The sequence below is a fragment of the Lacerta agilis genome, chromosome 1, assembly GCF_009819535.1.
Source record: "Lacerta agilis isolate rLacAgi1 chromosome 1, rLacAgi1.pri, whole genome shotgun sequence".
Taxonomy (NCBI): domain Eukaryota; kingdom Metazoa; phylum Chordata; class Lepidosauria; order Squamata; family Lacertidae; genus Lacerta; species Lacerta agilis.
The window spans coordinates 106,349,421-106,377,112 of record NC_046312.1 but is presented as its reverse complement, the minus strand read 5'-3'; the positions used below and the strand labels follow the sequence as shown (position 1 = coordinate 106,377,112).

At 43.2% G+C, this 27,692-nt stretch overlaps 1 protein-coding gene across 2 annotated transcripts in view; it reads left to right on the top strand.

Annotated features, from left to right (window-relative positions):
- The first annotated feature begins 5,393 nt into the window (after nt 1–5,393).
- The window catches only part of GRB14 (growth factor receptor bound protein 14), a 43,698-nt gene continuing 21,399 nt past the window's right edge, over nt 5,394–27,692 (top strand). The window contains exons 1-2 of one of the 2 annotated variants that reach the window (XM_033166222.1): nt 5,394–5,741; nt 9,090–9,222. In XM_033166222.1, the coding sequence (XP_033022113.1) occupies nt 5,569–5,741; nt 9,090–9,222 (306 nt within the window). In that variant the 5' untranslated portion in view covers nt 5,394–5,568. Of the gene's footprint in view, nt 5,742–9,089; nt 9,223–23,346; nt 23,702–27,692 lie in introns of those variants that run through there. The other variant, XM_033166231.1, reaches the window with a different exon arrangement.

The window sequence follows — 27,692 nt, the reverse complement described above, 5'->3', positions numbered from 1 at the left end:
GTGGGGGAGGAAGGGAAAGGAGAATGTTAGCCGCTTTGAGACTCCTTCGGGTAGTTATAAAGTGGGATAACAAATCCAAAACTCTTCTCTCTTCTTCTCTAGAGATGGTATACACATCAGTGGTACACTGATAGAGGATTCATGTACACTCCATTTCTAAATTCTCCTAATTTTTGTCACAAACAGACGTGTGGGAAACTTGTGATAGAAATATAGTAACATTTGTGCATTTTGATGGCACTTGCAGAGATTCTGCAGATTTATTGTAATACTGGGTCCAAATGGTCTAATTTCCACATAATAGCACATAGGATTATATCCTTAGTTATGAATGGCAATTTTATGCACTGCAACGTACAGTGCAATGTTATGCCTGCTTACCCACTGTGTAAGTCCCACTGTGTTCAGTGGGGTCTATATAGGATTGCAGCTGTAATGTATGAACATCCCTCGTCCTACAATAAAAAATACAGTTGCTAGGGAGGAAGCTTCACTGAACACAGTGGGATTTATTGTCCATGGGAAGGATGCATCTGCGACCTTCGTTTCTGTGGCTCAGGTCCCATAACCACCAGAGATTTTTGCTCCTCTGTCAAACACCATTATAAATTTGATGATTTGATTTTAGATTTAGATTTAAATCCCCTTGTCATATGTTCATATATTTTATAATCAAAAAGCCTTCTCCTCTGGTTGTTCTGAACTACAACATGATGTTCCTTTTGCTTGCTGAAATGCTTATAAGTTAAAGATTCCATCAAGTAGAAAGATTATTTGTACTGCAAAAGCTGTTATTTTCTATAGCAGTAGCAAAATGGCTAGATTAGAAATTGGAATGTCTCCTAAGCAACTACTGAAGGGAGATGTTTTGATTAACAGGAATGCCGGTAGTTAGAATAGTTAGGAAAGTTGCTTCTGAACTGCATTGTAATTTACAGATGAATTGATCAACACTATATGTGCCCATGCCTTTCTCAAAAGCATGCTAGCTAACCAAGACAAATTACTTATCATTGTTATCTCACACACACACACCCCGAAAATCCCCCCTCGGTGAAATGTTCTCCCCAATGAGATGTGCCAAGAACCATCATGAGCGTCCCTTTCGCCCCAGGTAAAATCTTTTAACATTATTCGGTTGGCGCTGATGACACCAAGGTTGCAGGTTCGATCCCCACATGGGACTGCATTGCAGGGGGTTGGACTAGATGATCGTTAGGGTCCCTTCCAACTCTACAATTCTATGACTATCATCACCCAAGCATTTCACAGATTAGGGTGATCTGTTGATGGCATGTTTTTGCTACAAACGTTCCAGAAGTCTAGTCAAGTGATATGAGTCTTCTTCAAGGTTAAGTTCTCCAGGATAAGTGAAGGACAAAAAAGAATAAGGTACAAAGCTCCAGGAACCTGGGGAACTGTAGCACAACAAAACAGAAACCTGCCCTACGCTGCAGCTGCTGGTATAATTTTTTAAGCAACGAAAGGGTTCGAAAAGGAAGGACAAGGAGGCACATGTGCAGAGAGCTGAAAGAAGAGTCGAGGGCCTGTCCCGTAATTTGCCAACCGGCCTGCTTAAAAAAAGAAAACTAACTGTGCTACCAGGCCTAAGTTCTACTGAAGGACTGAGTGGGAAGGAGCCAAATTCAAGGCCCGAGGAGAACTGTAGCTTCTGGAGACAGTTTTTAGACCACAGGCTGCTGAACACTGAACTGTACCACTTTGCCTTTGGAAAGAGTTCCTTGCAGACATAGGGATGCTTTGAGAAGGGCAGAGGACAAATTGCTTATCCTGCTTTCTTTTAACCCGTATGTTCCCTATCTTTTGTACATCCTTTCAACCTGCAAGTTCATTTGCTCATCCATTTCTTTTTTAGAAACTACCTTCTTGTTGTTGTTGTTGTTGTTGTTGTTCAGTCGTTCAGTCGTGTCCAACTCTTCGTGACCCCATGAACCAGAGCACACCAGGTACCCCTATCCCCCACTGCCTCCCGCAGTTTGGCCAAACTCATGCCAGTCGCTTCGAGAACACTGTCCAACCATCTCATCCTCTGCCGTCCCCTTCTTCTTGTGCCCTCCATCTTTCCCAACATCAGGGTCTTTTCCAGGGAGTCTTCTCTTCTCATGAGGTGACCAAAGTACTGGAGCCTCAGCTTCAGGATCTGCCCTTCCAGTGAGCACTCAGGGCTGATTTCCAGTGAGCACTCAGGGCTGATGGATAAGTTTGATCTTTTTGCAGTCAATGGGACTCTCAAGAGTCTCCTCCAGCACCATAATTCAAAAGCATCAATTCTTCGGCAATCAGTCTTCTTTATGGTCCAGCTCTCACTTCCATACATTACTACTGGGAAAACCATAGCTTTGTCGGCAAGGTGATATCTCTGCTTTTTAAGATGCTGTCTAGGTTTGTCATTGCTTTCCTCCCAAGAAACTACCTAGCTCCTTATTAAATTCCATATGCCCAGCCACATAACAAATTATTTGGCCTTGCAGACATTTTTTGACACGGCACAAAATGTGCCCAGCTGCACATTAGAATAAACCCTGTGTCGAGTGACGACGATGATGATGATGATGATGATGATGATTTAAAACACAGCGTAGAAGGTGAGATGTGTGGAAGGTACAAAAAGATGAGGGTTCATTCACTTCTTCCTCCACATTGAGCCACTTTAATTAAAGCCAACCAGGTTTTATAGGAACATTGATATATGCGTGGGTGTCCTTTCATAAGGCGGGAATCCAAAGGGCTGTGAGTCAGGCAGTCTGACTGTATGAAATGAGGAAGCTTTAATTATGACAGTGTTCAAATTAAAACTACTGTACAGAAAACGTGTCTATAAAACACAATGGTTTAAAGTAATTGCTGGTTTTACTGAATATGGGATTCCCTTTAAAAACTGGCAAGTGGTTGGATGCAAAACTGTATTCCAGTAAAGTATAAAGTATAAACTTAATAAGTTGCATAAACAGAATCACATCTAGGGCACATTATGCAGCATGAAAAGGGAAGCCTGGGGATAAATCCTTTGGTCTCTTGATTGTTCTGTTTTTAGCAACTTCACAACCACATGCATCCTGCTCCCCATCACACAAATGTCACTGATAGTGCCACATTAAAGCCTTCATTCTGTGCCTGGAATAATCATCAGCCAACATTTTATTCTTTTTTTAAAAAAACCTTTCTTTTTTACAAGCTGCTTTTTTTTTTTAAAAAAAAAAACTTTCTATTTTTGCTCTTTTAAAACTAGTAGCCTAACAAAAAATACAGTAATTCAGATTTACTGAGATCGTGAATTGCTTTCTTCCTTTTTTTTATTTAAAAAAAATAGCTTCTGTTGAAGAAGATGCGCAACATGCAGATGTTTTGAACCAGGTTGATTATCAATAAAAATTGTGAATGAGGACTTTGCATACTTCTCTCTCTGTGTTTAGATTAGTTGGTTTTTAATTGTATTGAACTATGGATCGTCTTGATAAAATCATTATTTTAAAAAAAGAGAATTGCACAACATCGCTGTGAAACAGGTTCTGCACTGCATGGTAACACCCAATACCACGGTTGGATCCTCCAAAGGTGTCTTGCATGGGAAGCAGCTGGGGGGGGGGGCGGGGTGTGTGTGAGACTCTTGCACAAATGGATTGATGCTTACTCTTCTCTGGATCCAGCCATATCCCCCCCCCCCCAAATCTAGGAAGAGATACTGGTACTTCTTTGCATAAGCAGATTGTTGTGGTCTTCCCATGAGCATCTGGAGTGCTGGACCAGATGGGCCTTTGGCCAGATCCAGCAGTGCTCTTCTTATGCAATGAGAGCAGAGATGCTCATCTGGATGCACATGGGCCTCAACGCTGCAATGCTCATTGGAGCCCTTCTGACTGGGCTGGATTCATGGCACAAAGACCTCCTATGGGGCCACCGCTTGCCACTCATTCACCTACAGCAGGCACCCCCAAACTCAGCCCTCCAGATGTTTTGGGACTACAACTCCCTTCATCCTTGACCACTGGTCCTGTTAGCTAGGGATGATGGGAGTTGTAGTCCCAAAACATCTGGAGGGCCGAGTTTGGGGGTGCCTGACCTACAGGTTGACCAGGGATTGTCTTTTAAACATAATTGGGAGTTCTGAGTAAGTATGGAGAGGCTGCAGCTACATGAACAGACCCTCCAAGTGTCCCTATTTTCCAGGGACAGTCCTGAATTTACAGAAGCTCTCCCAGTTTCTGATTTGATCCTGGAATATCCTGCTTTTCCTTAGGATGTCCCTATTCTCATCAAAGAAATGTTGGAGAGTATGGAGTTTTGCAACCCCTGAGCCAAGAAGATAACCTTTAGAAGACATCTGAAGGCAGTCCTGTATAGTTTTATTGTGTTTTTATATATATTGGAAGCTGCCCATAGTGGGATATAAATAAAATTATTATTATTATTATTATTATTATTATTATTATTATTATTATTATTATTTGCATAGTATGTCCCTATTTTCAGAGATCCTGAAGTTGAGGCTCCAGTACTTTGGCCACCTCATGAGAAGAGAAGACTCCCTGGAAAAGACCCTGATGTTGGGAAAGATGGAGGGCACAAGGAGAAGGGGACGACAGAGGATGAGATGGTTGGACAGTGTTCTCACAGCTACCAACATGAGTTTGGCCAAACTGTGAGAGGCAGTGAAGGATAGGCGTGCCTGGCGTGCTCTGGTCCATGGGGTCGCGAAGAGTCGGACACGACTGAACAGCAACAACAATTTTCAGAGAAATGTCAGAAGGTACGCATGAGCAAAATTATATGCACCCTTATTTATGTAATTTATTACAGGCTGTCCTCTGGCAAAAAAACCCCAAAACATTATGGGCCAGCTTGCAGGATTAAAAAAACCAAATTAAAACGACAATGCGGTATTGTGCAACTGTACAGAATTGTGCAGCGCTAGATAAAGGATGCGGACAGATTATTAGAGGAACTAGTAAGCCTCACCGTAATCAATGGGGTTCACTTCTCCGTAATAATGGACAGCACAGGACAGCAATTATGGGGTGAGGGGGGCGCATCCACCCTCATAGCATGTTTACTCAGAAGTAAGTCCTATTGTGGTCGGTGGCGTTACTCCCAGGTAAGTGTGCACTCACTGGCTCTCTCAGCCTCCACGATCTGGTTTCAAGTACCAGTTAGAGAGGCGGTGTGTGGATAGGAGAGGTCGTCTCCCGTGTCCCTCCGGCCCGTGGCAGCCCCTCCGGCCCCCCGATCCCTGGATTTCCCCCCCCCCGGCAGCCCCGCCCCGGACTTCCTCGCGGGGAATCACCTCTTCGCTGGCTTCTCGGGCGGCTCCTCCCCTTCTCGCTGAACGCCGCACGTGGGGCTTGGCCGAGAGCCGGGAGAAGGAAGGGAAGGTGTGCGCCGCCGGGGCCGGTCTCTGCCGCGCAAGAGCAGCCGCCAGCGGGCACCTCCGGCCCCGGGATCCCGGCCGGCCCAGGAGGGATGGCGAGGTGCCTTTAGGAGCTGCGGCGGAGGAGGAGGCGGCGGCGGCGGCAACAGCAGCAACCGGCTTGGAGTGGGGTGTGGGTGGGGATGATGGCTACCCCTGTGGGGGCAGGTTTGCGGAGCAGCGCGGGGAGGGTTGCGGTGGAGAGCCGCGGAGGACTTTCCCCGAAGGGCGGCGGGGGTCGCCGCCTCGGAGAGCTCGCCTTCTCGCCTTGGCTCACGCCAGCGGCGCCCCTCTCGGCTCGCCTCAGGGAAGACAGGTAAACCTGGCCGCTTTGGGTGCCTGGTGGAAAGGTGGGGGGGGGGGAGGGAGGGGTTCAAGTACAAAGGAGGGGCATCCTTTCAAGTTAGGGCATCCTAGGTAGGGAGGGAGCAAAGAGGACGACTCAGAGCCCTGGGAGAGCTACTGGAAGAAGCCTCCATGTGCAGGGGGAGTGTATCTTAATGATATCAAGAGGGGAGAGGACAATTGCCGAGGTGCCTGCTGGTTAACACTGGAGACGTCGGGTGGCCCATCTTGTCATGGATGCTGCTGCAGTTGAGAGTCCTGCATTGCAGGGGGGTTGGACTGGATGACCCTCGGGGTCCCTTCCCGCTCTGCAATTCTATGATCCTATGAAACAGAATGCTGGGTTACTAGATGAGCAGGTAGATTCTCAAGAGAAGACTCTGGCGAGCAGGGGGGAAATTCATTCGTTTAAGAGCAGGGGTGGACAACATGGTGGACAACTTCCAGTTTGGGCTACAGCTCTCCTAATCTCTGGCTATTGGCCATCCTGGCTGGAGCCGCTGGTAGTCATTCCTGCATCATCTGCCAGGCCACAGCCCCCCCCACCTCTTTTTTAGAGCCTCCCTCCTCCTCATTCACCCCCCCCCCCCAGCAAGAGTCAGAGCTGCAAGCCTTCCCTTCTGAACAGGTGATCTCACCTTGGGCACCTGTGGGCCAAAGAATCTCTGGCAGGGGCCATGTCTGAGCTAGGTGAAACTCAAGGCAAAGAACTTGGGTGCCTTTGAACAATTGGGGGAAGGTTGACATCAGCACAGAACTGCTAGAAATGTTTCGGAGGCCTGTGTAATTATGTATTGGATTCGATTTTGGAAGTAAAATTGGGTTGAAGGTATGTGGTAGAAAATCCCATCAAACTGTCACTTTGCATAGATTTTTTTAAAGTTACTATTTCAGTGGGTTAGGTGATTGGCATTCTTTTATGTTAATAACATTTTCCACATGCAAGGGTGGGGCACTCTATTGCTAAATCTTACCTGGGGAATAGAGAGTACTGGGTTCTGTTTACCATGACAAAAGAACTTTCTGACAAGGAGTCAAGTGACAAGGATAATTTTCTGAAAGCGAATTGAGGCACCATTGTTTCATGTTCACTTTTGTCATGCTTAATGAGACTGGGGCTGCTTCCAGACCACCTGATTTGTTTGCACTGAACTTCTTGGGGAGATCAGATGATATTTGCTACCTATGGAGCATTCATTCTGATATGTGTGTGGGGAGATTAGACGATATTCCGCCAAGCAAGTGTGTTATTCCACTTTACAGGGCTTTCCCCATATTGCAAAATAAGGCATAATGCATTTCCTTATTGCAAAAAAGTCTGACTTGTGTGTTGGGGGGGGGGAAGAGATGTTGTGCATGTTGTGTTGATTCAGGGAGAAAACAATACTGTACATACCCCAGGCCTTCAAACAAAACTTTGCTTTATTATAACATGATTGAGGGAAAAGCTCCACCCAGCAGCTAGAATGGGGGCAAAAACTACAGGAGGCCAACTGGACCAAAAAGCACCAACCAAACCCATCAGCAGACACAACAGTAGATCAACAAATCAATTTTAACTTTGCAACCTGAATTTATTGGTATGTGATTGAATCCCCCCTGAAAAAGTGGCAGTCTGAAAACACCCAGGTTCTACTAGTAGCATTCTCTTTAGACTTGCATTTTGACTGTTTAAATTAGATGGGTTATACAGACTTATTTGAATATGGAGACATTTGTGATTTCTTACAATCAAGCAGTATATAAATTGTATGATTTTTTTTTTTGAGGCTGTATTGTAGTAAAGTAGTCAGATGGATTTATAATTGCGTACATGTAAAAAAGGCAGAATAAATGATTCTGTTAAATTTTCACTGTCTGCCTATTTATGAAATTAATAAATGCAGAAACTTTCCTTATGGGCCATAAATGTTCCAGATGCCTAGCAGGTAAAGAGCAGCAGGAAAGTTAAAGAATAACTTTAAAGCAGAATCGTCAGTATTTATGGTGCGGATGCCAATGGGTAATCAGAACAACTGCGTGTTTTTATTGTTCTGAAAGCTTTAATGGAAAAAAAGATCTTAAACAATGCATTTGAGATTACCTGAAATGTCACTCCTGATCCCTGCCAGGGACAGTTCAAGACATTTTGTGATGTGAAACGTAACATTTGAATGGTGCCAAAATTTGCTGACCATCAATGGGAGTCCCTCGTATTATTTGCCTCCTGAACTAGCTCTCTTATACTGGTTCATACTAGGGCTAGCCCTGGATTCCGTTCATATTAATTTGAATTTAAATGGGATTTACCCAAAGTAAGTATGCAAGGGATTACAGTCTAAAGTTGCCCTTTTATGCAGTCATATGTTGGAATGAGCCCCGTTGAACATGGTGGATCTCACTTCATGAGATCAAGCAGAATGTCTGTGATCCTAATAAGTTAACAATTAACTATGGTTGGTTTCACTTGAACTTTTTACAATATAATTCCTTTAAGGATTAAGACTGTAACTTCAAGCTTACCCAAACCAGAAGACACCACTGGAAATTGTCCTATGGTGCTTAAGATATTTGTCTCACCCTTGAACCTGCATTATTTTGACTTTGAATTGGCTAGGTCATTAATGAGAAATGATGGCCAACAATAGCCAATATTCTAGCACTGTTCTTGTGGCAGAAACAATTGCTGTTTCCTTTATAGAAAGTTATTTCCCAGAGTCTATGAGATATTTTGGTGTACCAGGTTTTGGGAGTGACTGTACAAGCTTTGAAAGTGCACAGAACTCCTCATCGGGCAGAATTGAGCAGCAACTGCCTAGTTAGGCTATTTGCTTACTTATTTAATTTCATTCCATTAATGAATAACTTCCCATGAAACATCTCAAAATAATTAATAATTTCAAAACCACAAAATCATCAGCAGTAAAAACATGTAAAAATAAATTCATATCCAATACAGATAGTCTAGGATACAATTAAGATAGACTTAAAAAGTTTGCTGGAAGAGGAAGGGTGTTCAATAGACCCTGAAAAGACAAAAGAACTGGTGCTTATTGAATTCATAGATTCATAGAACTGTAGATTTAGAAGGGACCACAAGGGTCATCTAGCCCATCCCCCTGCAGTGCATGAATCGTTTGTGCAACATAGGACTCGAACCCGTGACCCTGAGATTCAGAGTCTTGCTACCTTTAAAGTCTGCCTAATGAAATCTCTGCGTCTCTCAGCTTTGCATATTTCCCCTTCACAAACTTTTTTCATTTCTTGTATTTTTTTGCCTTTTGGCTTGGAATTAGAGAATTATTTTGTATGAACTATATATTATTATCTCTCAACGTAGGGGGAAAAAGACAGAACTTGATGTACTAGAAATCCCATCCATACCAAATCCCTTCCCAGAGCTTTGCTGCTCTCCGTTTACATCTGTTTTGTCAGCCAGCCTGTTGCCCAAGGCAAATCCCAGGATAAAACAGGTAAGTCTTACTCAATTCTGACAGTTACAGGTGGGTAGCCATGTTGGTCTGCCATAGTCAAAACAAAATCGAAAATTCTTTCTAGTAGCACCTTAGAGACCAACTGAGTTTGTTCCTGGTATGAGCTTTCGTGTGCATGCAGAAGAAGTGTGCATGCACACGAAAGCTCATACCAGGAACAAACTCTTTTTTTTTTTTCTTTTTTTCTTTTTTTTTTTTTTTATAAGAATTTATTGACCTTTTTCTTATAACAACATATACCCACACCCACACCTACAATTAAACAAATACAAAACAAATACATTGATAAAACAAATACAAACAGTGTCAAGTTTTCTTGTTGCATCTTTTCTTTAAAAAGAAAATTTCTATTTCCATATCTTGACCATTGACTTCCCCTGCCCTTTCTCCTTCGAGTTCATATCCTTAATCTATTTTATAACCATTTCTCCTGAAATTCAAATTCAATTATATAGTTACACACAATTATATATTCAACATTTAACTAACAATGCATCCTCGTAGTAATATCTCATCATAATTCTTCTTCCATTGAAATCTTCACCAATCATTTATATCATATCTATCTCTTCTATCCTTTAAACTGCTGCTAATAACATAGTAACTCAAAATATCTCCTTTCATATTCAAACAAAAAATAAAACAGAAAGATTGTTGACAGTATTCACCCTCCGATTTCAAAATTCCATGACAGGCTACCTCAAATTTTACTTAGTGTTTCACCCCACACCCCCTCTGTCCATTATTCTTCTCCTGGTGGCCTCAACACTGAATTTCCCTGTGGCTTCCCTCTCCAAGCGTCCACAGATCCAGGCACAGTCCAAAACTCTCCTTGCCACGAGCTCCAGGATGTCCATCTCGTCGTCTCTCAGCTTCTCCGGTTCTTTGTAGCATTCCTTTTCTTCTTGTAAAAACCATAATTCTCTGTCCCTGGCCCCCGAGCTCACACCTCGGGGACTGGATATAACAAATCTTACCGTCGCCTTGGGACTGCCACCCCCAAAAGGCGAGTTTCTTCTCCGAAGTAGCTCACTCATTTCTCTCCATCTTCCCAGACATCCTCTCAGCTCTTTGGCAAGACTTTCTTCCAAAGTGTTAAAAGTTTTAAAAGCCTCCTCTGTGGGCAATTGGTTCTCTTTCAGACCCCCACACAAGACTTTGACTTTCCTGTACAGCAGTTCCACCTTCAAAGCAGTGAGCCTCTGTTCGTCCGTTAGTCCAGAGTTCAGTACCAGTTCAAGGACGAAGCCCAGCATACTGGTAGAGGGGGAGGAAGTGGGTATCAAATTTCTACTCCTGCCTCTCTGTTCATCGCCATTTTCCTAAACTGGAGCGCAGATACCGCAACTTTAAATGGAGATATTTTCCACTAATTTACTTCCCAAGAAAAAAGTTTGCCAGTCTCATGTATCAATTTTAAGCACATTGTAGCAGTCCTGTAGCAGCAGTTGCTCAGATTGGTTAGCTTCTTTAACTCGAAGGGAAGAAGGCAGGCTGCCTTTCTCCTTCCCCCCGGATCGTTCCAAAAGCTCGATTTCTGGTCAAATTAGTTACTCACGACCACCGGGTTCCTTTGGCTCCATTCTTCAAAGGTAGAACTAAGACGCTCACCGCGGGCTTTGTCGCCGCATTTGCATCCCGGTTGGGGCATATCCCCGTAAGCCCGGCTCCGTTGTCCCTTCACCCCCACTCCCCCTTTACAGGGGGGGCAAGGGAAGGGTTCGGAGCCTCCGTGGGCGCAGCCGGGGAGCCCAGGGTGCGGGACGCTCTTCCCGCACCCCAACCGGAGCCCCGCTTTGCGGTTGCGGGGCTCCTAACCCCCGGGATGGATCGGGCGCCTCGCAGCCGAAGCAGCCCCGACCACCCGCTATGGCGTCGCCAGCCGGAAGTCCAGGAACAAACTCAGTTGGTCTCTAAGGTGCTACTAGAAAGAATTTTCGATTTTGTTTCAATTCTGACAGTTAAAGTGCGAAAAAACCTGATGTTTTTTCTCAAATTGTTGAGAAAACTACTCCAGTACATAAAAATAAACACATTCAAAATAATGATTTTGTTTTGCTTTTGCAGTTAGCACAGTAAATGTTTTCTTGTTTGTTCACTGCTGCAAGCTTCCAGTGTAGTAGTAGTCATTATTATTATTATTATTATTATTATTATTATTATTATTATTTTGTTTGAATGGTGAGTTTAACTGAATTTGATGTTAGACTTCTTTGCTTCCTTCTGCCCATACAAATCTCCCATTTTGTAGGCCAGGGTTGAGACTCTGTTATCTCTCCAGATGCTGTTGACTCCAACTCCCACCAGCACAACCAATGGCCATGGATAATGGGAGTTGTAGTCTGTAGCAACATGTAGAGGCCTGCTGGTTCCCCATCCCAGATATAGACTGTTGGGTTCCTCACACCTTCAACACACTTCTTAATCATATATTTATTCAGTACAGCTTTGTGAGCGCCCAGGGAAATAAGGAGGCGAGAAATAAGCTTGGGTGAAGTGGGCTACTTTTATTAATTTAATGATAGCAGGAGATCTGAAGTATCCCACCATCTGGGATACTGATTAGGGCTGAGCAATGTCTGGTTTTCAACATCACACTATACCAATATATCATGATGTCTGAAATAAGGATGGAACTATGTAGAACAATGTGATGTCCTGGCAACTGCCACTACTTAGGGGTAAAAAACCCCACAACGGGTCCATTTTCACTTACTTTTAACCTATTGTTACAACTGTTGTAACAGAGCAACAGGGGCAGCAGGAATCATGAGAGAAGCAATGGCCAGCTTCACGGTTTTTCCCACAGAACGGTTTTGTACATAGCACACCCACACATTGTGATTTGCGATATATCGCCATGTTGACTATTATGAAACCGTTACCACGATGTTCTGCCCAGAGGGCAGGGAATCCAGATGATCACAGAGCCAAGGGAAGCAGCAAGACAGGGCCAAGAACTGCAAGCATTTTTAACAACATCTGACTGCTGCTGGAAGCTCTGCTTCAGAAGGCTGAAGCCAGCTGGTTCTCATCAGCGCCTCCTCCTCTGTGTCCTTGATGGCTGATCAGCTGCAGGTGGAGTAACTCCGCCTTCTCCCCCTTCAGGCGGCTGTTCAGCAGGCGAAGCTGACTCCTGGCCCATGACAGGGAAGAACTATTGCCATAATTCAGGCATAGGCAAACTCGGCCCTCCAGATGTTTTGGGACTACAACTCCCATCATCCCTAGCTAACAGGACCAGTGGTAAGGGATGATGGGAGCTGTAGTCCCAAAACTTCTGGAGGGCCGAGTTTGCCTATGCCTGCCATAATTGTTGCTGTTACGTTAACAATGTAAGTTAGCCCTCAATTCTGATTTTATTATAAATAAACAATTCTTGGAAGCTGGTATCTGAAACCCTATTAGATCTTTCTTACTTGTCATCCTTTTTATAAATTGATTTACCATTTCCTCATAAGGAAGATATCATACCCCCCCCCCCCCGATTATTTTAGTTTGCCTTTTCCAACTCTGTGGTATCCTTTTGGCAACACGACAAGCAGAACTGTAAAGGAGATTCCAAACGTGGCTACATCATAGGTTTGCTTAACAAAAAACATTATTTGCTATCTGGTTTACTGTCTCTCCACTAATAATCCCTAGCATGGAATTTGCTATTTTTGCAGCTGCTGCACATGGAATTTACTTCTTTCCTGACTTGGCTACCGCAGCCCCTTTCTGATTGCCTCAATTTGCATCCCTTTATACTAAATTAAACTGAACCTCGTTTGCTATTTAATTGGCCATTCACCCATTTTGGAGAGAAGCTTTTGGATCTCTGCAATCCCCTTTTGCTTTCACCACCCTGAGTAATTTGGTGTTACCAGCAAACTGCTCACTTCTTCTAGGTCAGTTAAGAACAAGTTAAAATGCACAGGTCCCAATGCAAAACCTTGGATCTGCTTCCCAAAGTTGGTTCTACTCTTTGCTTCCTGATCTTAAACCAGCAACTAGCCCATAGAAGACCTGTCCTCTTGTCCCATGACTGATAAAGTTAATTCAAGTTAATTGTGGAAAAAAACCATTGGAAGCCCAGGTATATGATGTTTACTGGGTCACCCATCCACATGCTTGCTGAGATAGAATGTGCTTTCAGCTACCCTCTCATTGATTTGGTAAGTACAGTTTTGTTTACAACAAAAAATGAGCATACCACACATGCTTTGAAACATTGGGTTATGGAAACAGCCAGAGGGGACCCTGTTGCAAGTGGTGCCCTGGATCAGATTCGAGCTAGAAGTGCTGTTGAACTCGCTGGGAACATTGTATTCAATGTATACAAGTGGAAAGTTGCCTAGAAAGTCCAGCCTGGTTACATTTGATTGCGAAAGCAAAAACTTCTAAAAAAAATGAAGGGATTAGTTAAAAGCAGGTCAAATGCTATCCAGAGTCCTTGAAGGTGTAAAGTGTGACTTGGTGAGAGTTGGGAGAGTTGTTTCTTAATTCAAAATCTCATACTGTTGGAAGATGTACAAAATGCGAAAGCTAGTGTACAAGTTGTTGGTGAAGTCTTTTGTGAGGGATCCCCATCTATCTTGCCTTTCTGTGGATTGTTTCTCAGTCTCTTCACTGAGGGTTACTCTCAGGTAAAGGACGATTCTTTGCACATTTATTTAGAAGTAAATCCCATGGAATGAAGTAGAACTTCTTAGTAAGCGTGCCTAGAATTGCAGTACATAGGAATTAGTGAGTCTACATTAGAGTCTTAAGGGAGGATTGGTTGGGGGGGGGGAGAGAGAACATTCTCTTGAGCAAGCAGAAATTATTTTCCTGATGGAACATTCCCGCATTGGATAAAACTCTGCGGGTGAAGTCCAAACTTCTGGCAGGCAGCAGCAAGGCTTAAAAGAGCAGTGAAGCGACCGCCATATTTAATAGCCTTAGGCCTGGGTAAAGAGAAATGTTTTTGCTTGGCACATAAAGACATGCAGTGATGGCTCTAGGAGAGCTTCTTTAGGGAGAGCATTCCACAATCGGCATGGGGGACATAGAGAAGGGCCTTGGATGACAAGTGCAGGGTCCGGGTCAGTTCTAATAGGGAGAGGTGATTCTTAAGGTACTGTTGTGAGTTGGGGGGGAGAGTTAAGTCTAGATATCATCTTTGGGATCTTGCCCGTGATTTTATAACTCCAGGGTTATATTCCCTCGAAGAAAAAGCTGCCAAAATGCTCAGACCTGTCATCCAAGAATGCTGTGTTTGTTATGTCGAGTCATAGAAACTTATGGAGATTTGGGGGACGGGACATGATGTCATTGGAGACTTTAATAACAATAGGGCTGGCGGTCAGTGTGGTATCTGGGAGCTGGAAGAGACACAGACCCTTGGCTTGCTCTTTGTGTAGAATCCAAACATATGGCTTGGAGAGGGCCCCTGAGGGGACAAGATCTATTGGGAGTGTTAATGCTGTGAGCCATCTATCACAAAGGCACCACAGCCATGACCTCCCTTCCAGGGAGACCCAACACAAGGAATGTGCCGAGACCCTTGGGAACTCTCACCGCTTGGGGATTGGGGCCTGCACAGCCGTATTTCAATATGCCTCTATTTTCAGTGGCACGTCAGTTGCTTTGGGACACAATGAATTAAAATAAATTGGCGGGTGGGGGTGGGGGAGAGAATAGAAGGTAAATGTGCAGCTGAAGGATGAATCTTGCTTTGGTCAAAGATAAGCTAGCCGTGACTTCCCCACAATAAACAGTTCAAGGTAAAGTGGGCTACCTTGGAACACGATTGCAAGTGCCAAAACAAAACTCAAGGGTATTTAAAGCCAGGAACATTTTCTTCTGCGGAAACATTTCTCTGCATGTTTATCTCACTCTTAGTTATTCATAATTTGTAGATAATTTCATCGCGTTAGACCAAATAAACCCCATGGTTTATTTTAGAACAACTGTTGAGTGAACCTCGGTGCTGACTAATGCTAGAATGTAGCCAAACACTGGGAACTTTGAGAGATTGTATGGTACAGGACATTTTTTTTGATACAGATGGTTGCTCTCTGCCCCCCCCCCCACAACCCCTCAGTGTGAAGTCTGGAACTCATGGCAAGTATAATATTTGTCTTGAGGTAAGAAGAACAGAATTGCCTCATGATTATCTTAGTCCAGGGTTGACTATGCTACCCATGTTTCTTTTGGATAATGGCAGGCAAATCTCAAGAAGGATTTGAAACAACAACATGGGGGCAGTGACATGTGGGAGAGGGTTGCAACTCAACTGCGTTGCATGAAGAAGTTCCCAAGTTTAATCTCCAGGTAGGACGGGGGGGGGGGGAATCCTGCCTGAAACCCTTGAGAGCTGCTGCCAATCAGTGTAGACAATGCTAAGCTAGAAGAATCATTGGCTTGGATCTGTAAAAGGCAGGTTCCTATGTTGGATTTTGGATCAGGTCATCTTTATGTGGGAACCACTATGGGATAGCTAGAACAGGTGGGTCCTGCAACAAAATGTTGCAGTGTGGAATGCTCCTGTTCAGGGTTCCGGCCATTCAGCCATGTGATCTCACTCAGCATTCTGAGCATGCTCAGTCCCCCCATTGGGCTGTTCTTGGATTCTTATCCCCTTAGGTTTTCATAAAGTAGGGTGAGCAGGAAACACGTTAGGCCCATCACATGGAGCTGCTATTGTAAGGACCAGTTCCAAGGGGCCTTGCATGCATTGGGTTGATTACAAAGATTGGCTGGAACTTCTGTGTAGCCTGCCATTATGTTTTGTATTTGCAAGGGAATTGATAAAACTATACGGGATGGTTACTTGCAAAACTTAGATGGTCATAGAAGAGCATTGCTGCCTGATGTCTCTGCAAAAAAGAACACAACAGATTTTTCTGAAATCTTCCAGATCCTCTGGAGGTTTCTCCTATTGGTACATAGTCTCTCATTTCGCTCTCTCTCTCTTAATTGTAAAGCAAACATGACAAGATCCCAGAGTTCATTGTCCTAGCTAAGCGGCTACTTTTCTAGTGGATATTTTTCAAAAATATAAATGGCCTATGAACTTCAGTTTTCTAGCGATTGCTCCTTACGTTAAGGGAGTTTGCCTTTCACACCTGATTCCCTCTCTTCATTGTTGCCTGAATAGGCTGTGACCATGAAGTGCATGAATACTTTCACATTCTTATAATGGAGAAAGTACTTTGCTTAATTGTTCAGTCTTGCAAATGCATTTGGTGAGCTTGAGCAGTTTAGATGATGAGAAATAAAAATAGAAAATGTGCCGGGAACTTATTGAAGTGTAGGTACGGTGCTGACAAAATTACTTGTTGGTTTTTTTAAATAAATAATAATAATAATGGTGTACCATGTAAGGAGCAGAAGGGTGGGTGGTCCTCCCACCCGGCAGCAAGTTGGTAGCTTTGGGCAGCTGATTTTGGGCATCGTGACTCTTAGAGTTCTTTCCAACTCTATGATTCTATGAGAGGAAGGAGTCATGTTTCAGGTGCCAAAATAACTTGGCTGGTCTTGGATTCTTTACTCCTTGATCTGAAAGGGCGTTTGTACCTTTTGATTGGTTGGCATCCATCTGTCTCAAGAGACAAATGGAAAGTGCCTCCAGGGGTGAAGTCAAACTGCTGCTTTAGCAGCACTGAAGTGACCTCCCTGGTGCACAAGCCTGGGCACTGTGTATGGAGGCCTTGGGCTGCCCAGATGACAAGACCTCCCTCTTGGCCTTGCTGATGTGGTCCAAAGGAAAACACCAGCTTGACTGCAGGAGTTGCGGGAAGGAGTCACACAAGGTGCCAACCAACCGCCTCAGGGACTCCACTCTGGATTTGTGTAGGGTTTACTCCTGAACCTTTCCTTCTCCCAAAGATGACCCACAAGGCCATTTATGTGCCAGTCACTTACTTACTAAAGGTATTTATAATCTGCCCTTCCCCTAAATGTCACCGGGTGGAAATCTTCACAGTTCAAACAAAAAAATTAAACAATAAGATTAAACAACTCTAGAGCAAAATACAGACTTCAGCTACAAATATAATCAGCAGCAGTGACAAATTCAAATGCCCAATGCCCCTTGCTCCTTCCCGAAGGCCTAGGCAAAGGAGTGCATCTTCACCTGTCAGTGAAATGACATGAATGTTGTAGTGAGGCACATCTCAGAAAGGAGATTGTTCAAAAGGCAAGGGAGGCACTTCAGAAAGAGCCTGTCCAACAGGTCTCTGCCTCACATATTTCATTAGGCATGGGGACCACCAGCAGATCTTAAACTTCACCTGCAGATCTTAAAACTTGGGCAGGTCACCATAATTTTTAACATGTTAAATGAGGCCTGCAAGACAATAGGCAGACAATGCAATTGTTGGCACCAGGCAGATTTCTTTGGGGAGTGCATTGCTTATTTAGAGCACCCACTGCAGTTTTTAGCTTCTATATTGTACTGTTCTCTGCTATTTCTCCTTGTTAAAACTGGTTTGCTTTGTTTTTTGTTTTTTGTAAAAAACCCTCCGCATTACTCCATCCCTGCTATACTCAAACCTCTGCCATTATTTAAAGCCACTATTTTTGTCTCGGTGTTCTTCCATCCCTGCTTTACTCAAACTTCTGCCATTGTTTGAGTATAGCAAGAAGGTAACTGAAATAAAGACGCTGGGAAAAATTTTTAAATGGCTGTTTTAAACTTCTCCCACTTCCATTCCTCATTTCTCTTATGTGAAAAAGATAAAGGACACAGAACCCGCAACTATTCCATAGTACCTTCCCACAAAGCATTTCACTCATGGTACCATATGTGTTGTCTTCAACATGAAGTTCCAGATTTAATGTAGTACCGTGTTTCTCCTAAAATAAGACACCGTCTTATATTTTTTTTCGCTCAACAAAACACAGTATGCCTTATTTTCAGGGGATGTCTTATTTTAACTGCGTCGCATCGGTACGCTGCATAGCCACACCTCTCCAGGCTGTTTTAATGGGAGGTACCACGTCACTATGGCTTATTTTCGGGGTATGGCTTATTTTTGGGGAACGGCTTATATTTCGCAAATGCATAGAAATCCTGCTATGGCTTATTTTATGGCTATGTCTTATTTTAGGAGAAACAGGGTAATTTAGAAGAGATTCTTTTAATTAACAAGCAAATAGCCATATATGTACAACATCCATCAACTGAACTTGTCACCGATATGTTGGTGTCAGTGTGTGGCGATAGGAAGTCGGCTACCATCTTAAAAAAAAAGAAAAAGAAAAATCTTGCAAGCCAAGGTGTATGGTGATCCCATGAGCTACAAATAGCCTGTTAAGATGTTGTGTTTATGAGAACTCAGAGCTGTGAATAGCTGCAAGCCCATGATAATGAGGATATAGAAATTCTAGCAAACATTGGAAAGACATTCCTAAAAACAACAACCCATGCCTCACTTTTCATATTTGCAAGTGCTTAAAGCAGTATAGCAGGAAAACCTTGAAAACGATTTGTTGTCTTAACAAAATGACGGGAAACCTGTGGCTCTTGAGATTTTATTGGACTACAAATTCCATTATTTCTGAGCTTAGATTATGTTGTCTGGAGCTGATGTGAGTCCAGCAATGTCTGATGCGTCAGTGGTTCACCCAGACACTGCAGTTTGACACATCTGGGAATTGTAGCTCCTCATGGAGAATAGGGGTCTCCTAAGGACTCTCAACACCCTTAAACTACAGTTCCCAGGATTCTTTAGGGGAAGCCAGGTCTGTTAACATGAACCTGGATAGCTCAGTTGGTTAGAGTGTGGTGCTGATAATGCCAAGGTTGCAGGTTTGATCCCCATACGGGACAGCTGCATATTCCTGCATTTCAAGAGGTTGGACTGGATCAGTGTTTCCCAAACTTGTGTCTCTAGCTGTTTTTGGACTACAGTTTCTATCATCCCTGAACACTGCTCCTGCTAGCTAAGGATGATGGGAGTTGTAGTCCAAAAACAGCTAGAGACACAAGTTTGGGAAACACTGAACTAGATGATCCTTCCAACTCTATGATTCTATGGTTCTATGATAATAGTGCTGTAATTTTATGGTGGTGGTGGGGCCCCAGATCCACCTGGCCATCACAAGAGGTCTAGGGCAGCCATTAGGGAAGCAGCTTCCCGAGAGCACTGGGCTTGTTGTGTATTATATTATACAGAGCTGTATTAATCTGACAGTTCAGTGAGATGCTGAGGTCAGTTGGACCGAGCCCACAGAGAACATTGGGATTTTCTTCTGACTCAGTTCCGTTAGCAATGATAGCTGAAATGATCAAATACTAAAGGCACTGGGTTTCTAGTGTAGGGGAAGGGAACTTCATTGCACGAACTGCAGCAGAGCAGAGGTTGTATTGTGGAAATTTCCAAAACAAAGCAGTCCTAGATTCTGCGCCTAAGACTCAAGATAATAAAGCAAACGGGTATTTAGTCTAATGCTGAAAGTGATTATATTGTTACTATGGATTTGCTGCTGCTTCACTGTAGTGATATGAGCCAAGGTTGGAGCTGAGCATCTCTTTACTTTGGCAACAAACTGAGAATTGCTGTGTTGTATTTGGCTTTATGGCTTCTGATGTAAAGGTAATTTGACAAGGAGCAAATGTTTGACCCTCCAAGCCAGATTTTTTTTTATGACAGTTCCCCATCTTTCACAAGCAAATATGCTGTTGCATTATAGACTATTTGCTTGAACATGCATGCTTTTTTTGAGGGACATTGATTTGCTTCCCTAGTTGCAGTAAACAGGAAAAGCTTTGAGGGAGCAGCACCCAGCGTCCTATATCTGACTATTCTTCTAAATTTTGGTCCTATTAAAAGCAGTACAGAACAATCAATAAACTGACTGGCTACTCAGTAAAAGTCTGAACAACCACTTAGGCCTATTGGCATAAAACAATGTCTTCAAGAGACACTTGAAAGTCTGAAGCAAGGATGCCTGCTGAATCTTTGCTGGAAGAGCATTCCACAGCATGTGTCCAGTGACACTAAACACCTGACTTCTGACTGAGGCTACACAAGCCTTTGTGACTTGGGGAGGAAACCAACAGTGGTTGTCTACATGATCTTAGTGATCCAGTTGGGATTAGGACTCAGATGGTGCTGAAGGTATCCTGGACCCAAGTTGTTCAGGCCTTTGTATATCAACACAAGAGCCTTGAACCTGGACAGGTAACTTATGAGTAGCCAGTGCAGATGTTTTAACAGACATGTTACATGCTATCAGCCATCTGCATCCATTAGTAGCCTAGCCATTGCATTTTGGACTAGTTGGGGCTTCCAGAAGCATCAAACTACCACAACAAGTATGTGGATTTGCTAGTATATTGATTTCCTGCAGGATCTTAAAGAGCAATTCCTAAAGTGTATATGCTGCGTATTAACCACAGGTGAATGACTTCTCATGAGTCATTGGTTGAGCTGATGTGATGTCACAGAAGCCTGGAGACCGGAGTTGTCATAGCTCTGGTTTCAGTTTATTGATCTGACACGGGGATGAGGCTGAGCCCAGGAGCTCCATACACACTGTTCAGGCTTGTGCACCAGGGAGGTCACTTCAGTGCTGCTAAGATAGTTGTTTGACTCCCCCCTGCAGAGATGAACTCCATTGTCTCTCGAGACAGATGGATGCCAACAACATGTGATGCCGTGGAGTGTTCACGAAGGGAAAAACAAACATTAACCAAAAAGTTCAACACAAGGGGCTTTTGATAATAAAGTCAGAAGAAAAATTAAAAATCAGGAGTGAATGAAATGGATAAAATTATAGAGGGGGTACCAAAGCACAACTTGGATTGTATAATGAAGGAAATAGGAAAAGAAGAAGGTCTTGCCTGTTTATAGATACTGCCAAATAAGAACATATTTTGAAGGTGTTTGCCACCCCCTGTGTGACTGCAGTGTCCTATTTTTTGAATAACTAACCTCCAAATAGAGGTGAAATTGGAAGGCTCAACATCACCCCTAGCTGCTTGAATATTACATGTCAATTTCTCCAAGATAGCAATAAACATAACTTTCTAGAATCCATTACCTAGCATATAGCATGAAGCGTATTTCTAGCCATGAGTGATTACTGGCTGAGCAGCTACCAGAAGGTATGCAATTCACATTGTAAGAGCACAAATATTTTAAATGCTTAAAATAAAAAATTATCTTACAGAGAATGTAAGATACTGTGCTTGCGGTGGGAAATAATGCAGAAAGCTGCGAAGTGCTGGATCTCCAAAGTTTCCTGTTCATTTGCCCAGCCTTCTGTTGACTCGCATTATGGAGCAAAAAAATGATTCTATCACATTGCACCTTTATTTGTTGCACAAGGCAAATCACTAGGGAATTAAGGCTATGGGGAAGGATGATAGTTCATTGGTAGAGCCCCTGTTATCCTTGCTGCTGCTGCTGCTTTGGCGATCGCTCGTAGCTGAGTAAGATTATCTTCCATGGTCTTAGTGTTGTGTCCGTAGGTGACTGTGGAGGCCAATTCTGGATCCACACGTCCTTCCACAGTGGGGAGATGCAGGAGGTCCTGAGTTCAAGCCCTGATGTCTCCAGGTAATGCTGTGAAAAGATGCTGTCTGAAACCCTGGTTAGTTGCCGCCTGTCAGAGGAGGTAAGACTGAGCTTGATGCACCAGTGGTCTGACTCAATAAAAGGGAGCTTCCTGGTGATATAGATTTAGGGTAAACCCTAGAAATTAGGATTTTGGTTATGAAGGGAGAATGCAAGCTGCAAAGGAATTCCTGGGCTCGCTTATGCAAAGCAACCTGGCTGTGCTAGAACAGCTGAGGGACAGCTGCCCCTTTCCCTTTGCCCCAGGTGTGAACAGAGACTGGAGATTTGGAAGGTTGCCAGGGTAACTGCCGGGGGGGGGGGCAAGGGTTGCTGGGAGGAAGAAGAGCTGAGATCCATCTTGAACAGGCTTGAGGCTGCCTGCGCAGCTGCCTCTTGAAATGACCATGAAATGACCAGATCTGAAGGTGTAAATAAACCATATTTCTTAAACCACGACAGTCTCCGATGTGTCTTCAATTCTCCAAAGGAGCACAGACCCTGTGTGAGTACCCGAGACCCCATGGGCTCTTGCCATCGCTTGGCAGAGAGAGGGGCAGGCACCCAAGTTTTGTAACACTATGTTCCTGTGTTGTTGTGGACTGCCTGATCATGATCACAGGTTACTGCTTTTGTCTGGTCCTCATCAAAATTTAAAAATCTAATTCTGTGAATGGCTTACCGAGTTTTTAAAAAAAGGATAAGCTTCATAATGTTAGCTAGACATGCTCCAGCATGTTTGTGCGCCTGTATTTAAGAAATTAGTTATTGGATATATTGGCATGGTCTTTCCTCCCTTGTAACTGATTAAGACTTAATTCTTTAAAATTTCTAACTAATGAGACCTGGAGGTTGTTTTTTTTTGGTGTGCTTTTTAACCCTCTTGTCTATTGTCTGTCATTGGCTACATTCCAGCTATTTCAAGAAAACACAACAGCAGTTTTGGCAGGGATTACTAGTCCTGAGTGCTGAAGGAGCTATGAGCTATTTGGGGATGTGCTATAAAAATGTGCTTGTGTATTTTCCTGTAGTGTGCAATAGACACTCCTCTTTTTAAGCACAGGCCAGAGAAATATCCCATTGTCAAAGCTACTGCTTCAATTTAACTGCCTGCCCTTATTGGCACAAAAAGAAATTACCCTGGCTTGGCCATAAATGGGAGGTGGGTATTTTTTGGGCCTATTTTTGTGACCGGCTCAGTAAGTAAATTGGCAATTGAGACGCAGGGAGATAATTGACTCCCCTGCACCAAATCTGATATCAGTTTAGCTGTATGTAACTCCCTCCCTTTATTATTGGAATATATCCTTGTCTGATAAAAAAGCAGGTCCGGATTGTGCATGTTGCTTATATTTTCAGCTCCAATCCAATGCCATTCCTAAGGGTTGCATACCAGCTTGGAAGTAAAAGAGCGTGTGTCTTTCATTTCAAACTGAAACAATTAATCTATCTGGGAGAGGAGTAAGATGCAACTCCCCACAGCAGCAGAGGCGAAGGCACTGTCAGCAGACGAGATTTTGAGTGATTTAAATGCTTGTTCAATCTGGGTCTTTAAATTTAAAAAGCAGAAGTATCGCAATGTGTTTCCAAGGACAGAGGAGGAGTCCTGCCCATGTATCCCGATCGGCCTACCATTGGCTAGTTCTGTCTGGGAGTCATCCTTAATTGGCTTTCCGAAGGAGTGGATTCACTGAAACAGCATGCCTTTTATTGCTTTGCTTGTCGTCTCCATGCACCGACTCTCATTAAAGGTGTGGATGACTGGGAGCTGATCCACAGAAGATTTTTTTTTTCCAATTGTCTTCTTAATTTTGCGAGTGGCCTGAACAAGAGCTTCTAAGCTAAATTACCTGTGACTGACAGAAATGAGCTTGTACGGAAGAAGGGCAACCTTGCCTGTGGTTACTCCAATAGTTCTGCAAAAACGGGTAGGTGACTTCGGAGGCTGTGAGGGGCAGGGGAGGCATGTCTCTGCGTTTTTGGAAGCAGAGGTTACCCAAAGGTAGAATATAAGTATTGCATCCAGTGTGAAAGGCACGCTGTGCATAAATTGCTGCCTTTCCTCTTAATATAAATGTGGGATCCCCAGCCTTCCTGAGGATTTAACATGTGTGCACTCTTGCAAAATTATGCAGTTCATCAGTTGCCCTGGGAACTTGGGCAGCAGGATGGAAATGGCTGAAATAAATAGATAACTAAAAAAAACCCAAACACATCTCCGAGCTTTTTCCTTGCTACTGTTTCTGCTTTGATATGTACCGTAGATAAAGCCACTCCTGTTGTTTTAAATGTACTGACATTCTATAAGATGATCACTGTAAATGGAGTAGTTTATAAGACCCAACAGGGTATTAGTTTTTTTTTTTTTTTTAAAGGCCTGGCTTGTGGAAATCCCTTGTCTATGAACTAGTAAGCAACCCAGTCAGAAAGGTGGCATATGAATAATAATAATAATATAATAATAATAATAATAATAATAATAATAATAATAATAATAATAATAATAATAATTAGGCTTTAGTATTTTGATTAAGATTATGTAAGCAGTGTTAGATTCTTTCCTCCCGTTTGTAAGTGTGGTGAATTCTGTTCTTGAAGCCACTCCAGTGAAATATATTGCTGCTATAATTCAATTTCACAGTGAAAACTGGAGGTGTTTTAGATACACATAAAAAATAAAAAAAGCCCTGTTTTATCTTTTGTCTGGTTTATTTCTGCACAACTTGGGGATCAAGTCGTATTTTTCCCAAGCTGACCAGAAATAACCAGCCAAAACATTGAACAGGGCTTTTAAACGTTTTGAAGCCGTTTTAAAGCGGTATGTGCTGAATTTCTGCCCGTCATTAACCTGTTACAGGCCAAGAGTTTATTTCAGGAGAAGGAAAAGCCCCAGAAGTTCATAAACTCTTCATTCTACCTTTACCGAACTTGAAATCATGAGTGTTCACAAAAGCTGAAGAGGGGTGGGGAATATCTGTAACGTGGGAATCAGTTTTCATTAATGATGAAATCTCTCAAATAAAAGTCGCACGAAATAACCCCGCTCCCAAAACATGATTCAAGTGCTTGTTAACCGATTCGAGGACATGTCCGGATACTTCGTTTCCAATGCTGTCTTCCGCTGAAACTTCAAAACATGAATGATAGTAACAAGGTTGGCTCCAGGGGGTGGTGAGGTGAGGCGTTTGCCAGGCCCCTCAAACCAGCAGAAGGCTCGCCACCTGAACAGGCTTGCCATTTCCACTTAGTTTGGGATATGCAAGATCAGATGTAGCTAAGACAATTCTCTTGTTTCCATGGCTTACCTCTTAGAAGGGAAGGGAAGCTCACTGGGGATTGCTGTGCTTCAGGGCCCCCCAGAAACTTGGAGCCAGCACTGACTAGCACCATTGCACTGTGATACACAAATTTATTAGCATCCCTGTCTTTTCAAAAAGTGTCTGGCTTGCAGTTGTACTAATGTGCCATTGTACGAATGCATCATGTGCCTGACACTCTTCACAACTTTGAGCAGACTTGCCGAACTACAACTCCCATTATCCTCTCCGTTAGCCATGCTAGCTGGGGCTGGTGGGAGTTGCAGTCCTGCCATTTCTGGAAGGGACACATGTTCCCCCACCCTTGTAATACTATTACTGTGCTACGACTATTTACTTAAGCCCTCTTGAGTTTAATGGTGTTTTACTCCCAAGTAAGTGTGTACTGCGTAGGATTTCAGTTTTAATCTCCACAAGCCGTACAACAATCCTGCAAGGTAGGTCGGTATATCTTGTAAGGTGTGCAAAATGCTGTAGGCAATATAGTGCTTTGCCTGAGGCCTCCTAGTAGAATTGCTTGCTGACGTTAAAAAATAGTGTAGATTGCTCCTGTGCCTTTAACATCCGTTTGATCTACAGAAACCAGCAGGTGAAGCTTCCCACCAGGTGGAGATCAATATTGCTTGCCAGCTGCTGCAAATTGGATCACAGTTAAAGGCACAGGGCTTGGTTCAAAAGTTGACAACCCTGCCAACTAGAGTGGTTATGGACAGAGGTGAGGTTTAGACCAGGGACTTGCTCATTCTCATCTCTGTTCCAGCCACTTTGAAGAAAGGGCAGGATAAAAGCTAGAATGTGTGTCACTGGAAATTGGAGTAACACACCATTTTCTGTTTAAATGGGTTGTGGTGTTTTCCAAGGAGCTGTACTGAAACCAAAGCTATAGTTTGAAAGACCTCAGAGTGAGGCAGAATCCTGAAAAGAGAAATGAATGTGATGATAGCCTTTCCTAGTGAACTTCTGCTAGACCTAAACCACTGTTAAAATTAGGACGATAGTACAGTATTTTAAGCAGTGGAGTCGGACCTTTTAAAATGTGTGTGTGCTTCTTGGGAGATGGTGGTATTTGGTTCTCATGTTTTGGATTGCCCTCCTGCAAATAACATGTAGCAGTTTATTCTGCTGTAGAGGGGGGGGGGGTTGATTTACTCCTGACCTCGGTCCTCCCAAGTCTGTAATACCTCACTCCTTTACTTCATTACAGTTAGTGGCGGTGGTTTGCTCTAAGTATTTGTGTGTATATGCCCAAACTGAAAGCAATTTCAGACAGGATTCTTAGTTATTTGTCTCAGATTTCTATGCTGAGCTCAAGTTACCCTCTTATACATTTATTTGCATGATACTTTGTAAGACTGGACATACCATGTTGTTTGATATGTGAATGGAGGCCCTTCTGGTTATACCATCACCAAGAAAAGCCTGCCAGTTTAGGACTCGGGAAAAGGCCTTCTCTGTAGTGGCACCCCAGTTTTGGATCACCCTTTCCTCTTAGGTCAATCTGGTGCCAACACTGGGCCATCTTTCATTGCTAGCTGAAAACCCCCGTCTTATTTCAGACCTTTTGTCTTAGGTGCATTGGACCATGGAGTGGTGTGGAGATAGAATAATTTATTTACTGAATTGCGGTTGTTAAAAAAAATCATTTAATTTTTTTTAATTACATGTTTGTTTGTTTTTTGTTTGAAGTGATTTTTATTGTTGTGAGGTCATTTTAATGGTGAAGGATGGGATGTAAATGCTGGAAAGGAAACTAACTTTGTAACTTTTTAAATACTTTGCTAAACCACTTAGAAGCCTGTTTTGGCATTAAGCAGTGTGCAAATAAATAAATAAGAAAGAACACTGCACCCTTTTGCTGAAGTGCACACATTTTTTATCCAAAGGTCAGCAGCGTGTGGTTTGATTCCTTTCCTTTTTCTTTTCTGATATCTTTCAGTGACCTTCGTAGAGCTTTATGAGGTTTCGTTTTTTTTTTTTTTTAAAGGAAAGCTGAGCTAATGGCTGTATTGTATGGGAGCAATTGCACGGAAAAGGCACAATCAGTGAAAATGTTTTATATGCCCTTGAACAAGAACATGGTAATGAGCCAATGCATACCACCTTCTTTGGCTTGATGAGGTTTCTACCTCTCCCTGCCCCCCCCCCCCGCCCCCACTTAGATTTTTGATTTCTCTTCCAACCCCTCTGCTCATTTCTTCCAAATACTTGAATATTCTTCATATAGTAACCAAGGAAATTGGCAAGGCTAGCAGCATCCAGCGCTCATAATCCTCTTTCCTTGGCAGAGCTCCCTGCGTTGGAAAGGGGGAGAGGGAACAGATTTCTTGCTATTGAGAAAACCGGTGCTCCGTGTCTTTGTCCTAGTCTTCTCTCAAATAAATTAGGCTTCCAGAAGGTCAGAATCTAACCTTCAGACTGTTAACTTGCCTTGGAAGTATATTGGGCGGCCTACCGAACAGTTATTTCTGCCAGCAGTAAATCTTGACTGAGTGGACATTTGGATTCTTTTGTGGATGCAGATTGAAGGGTATTGTAGCCTAGAAACTGCACATAAGGAATTGCTTACAGGCCTTTGGTAGTAAAGACACTTAAAAAAAAAAAG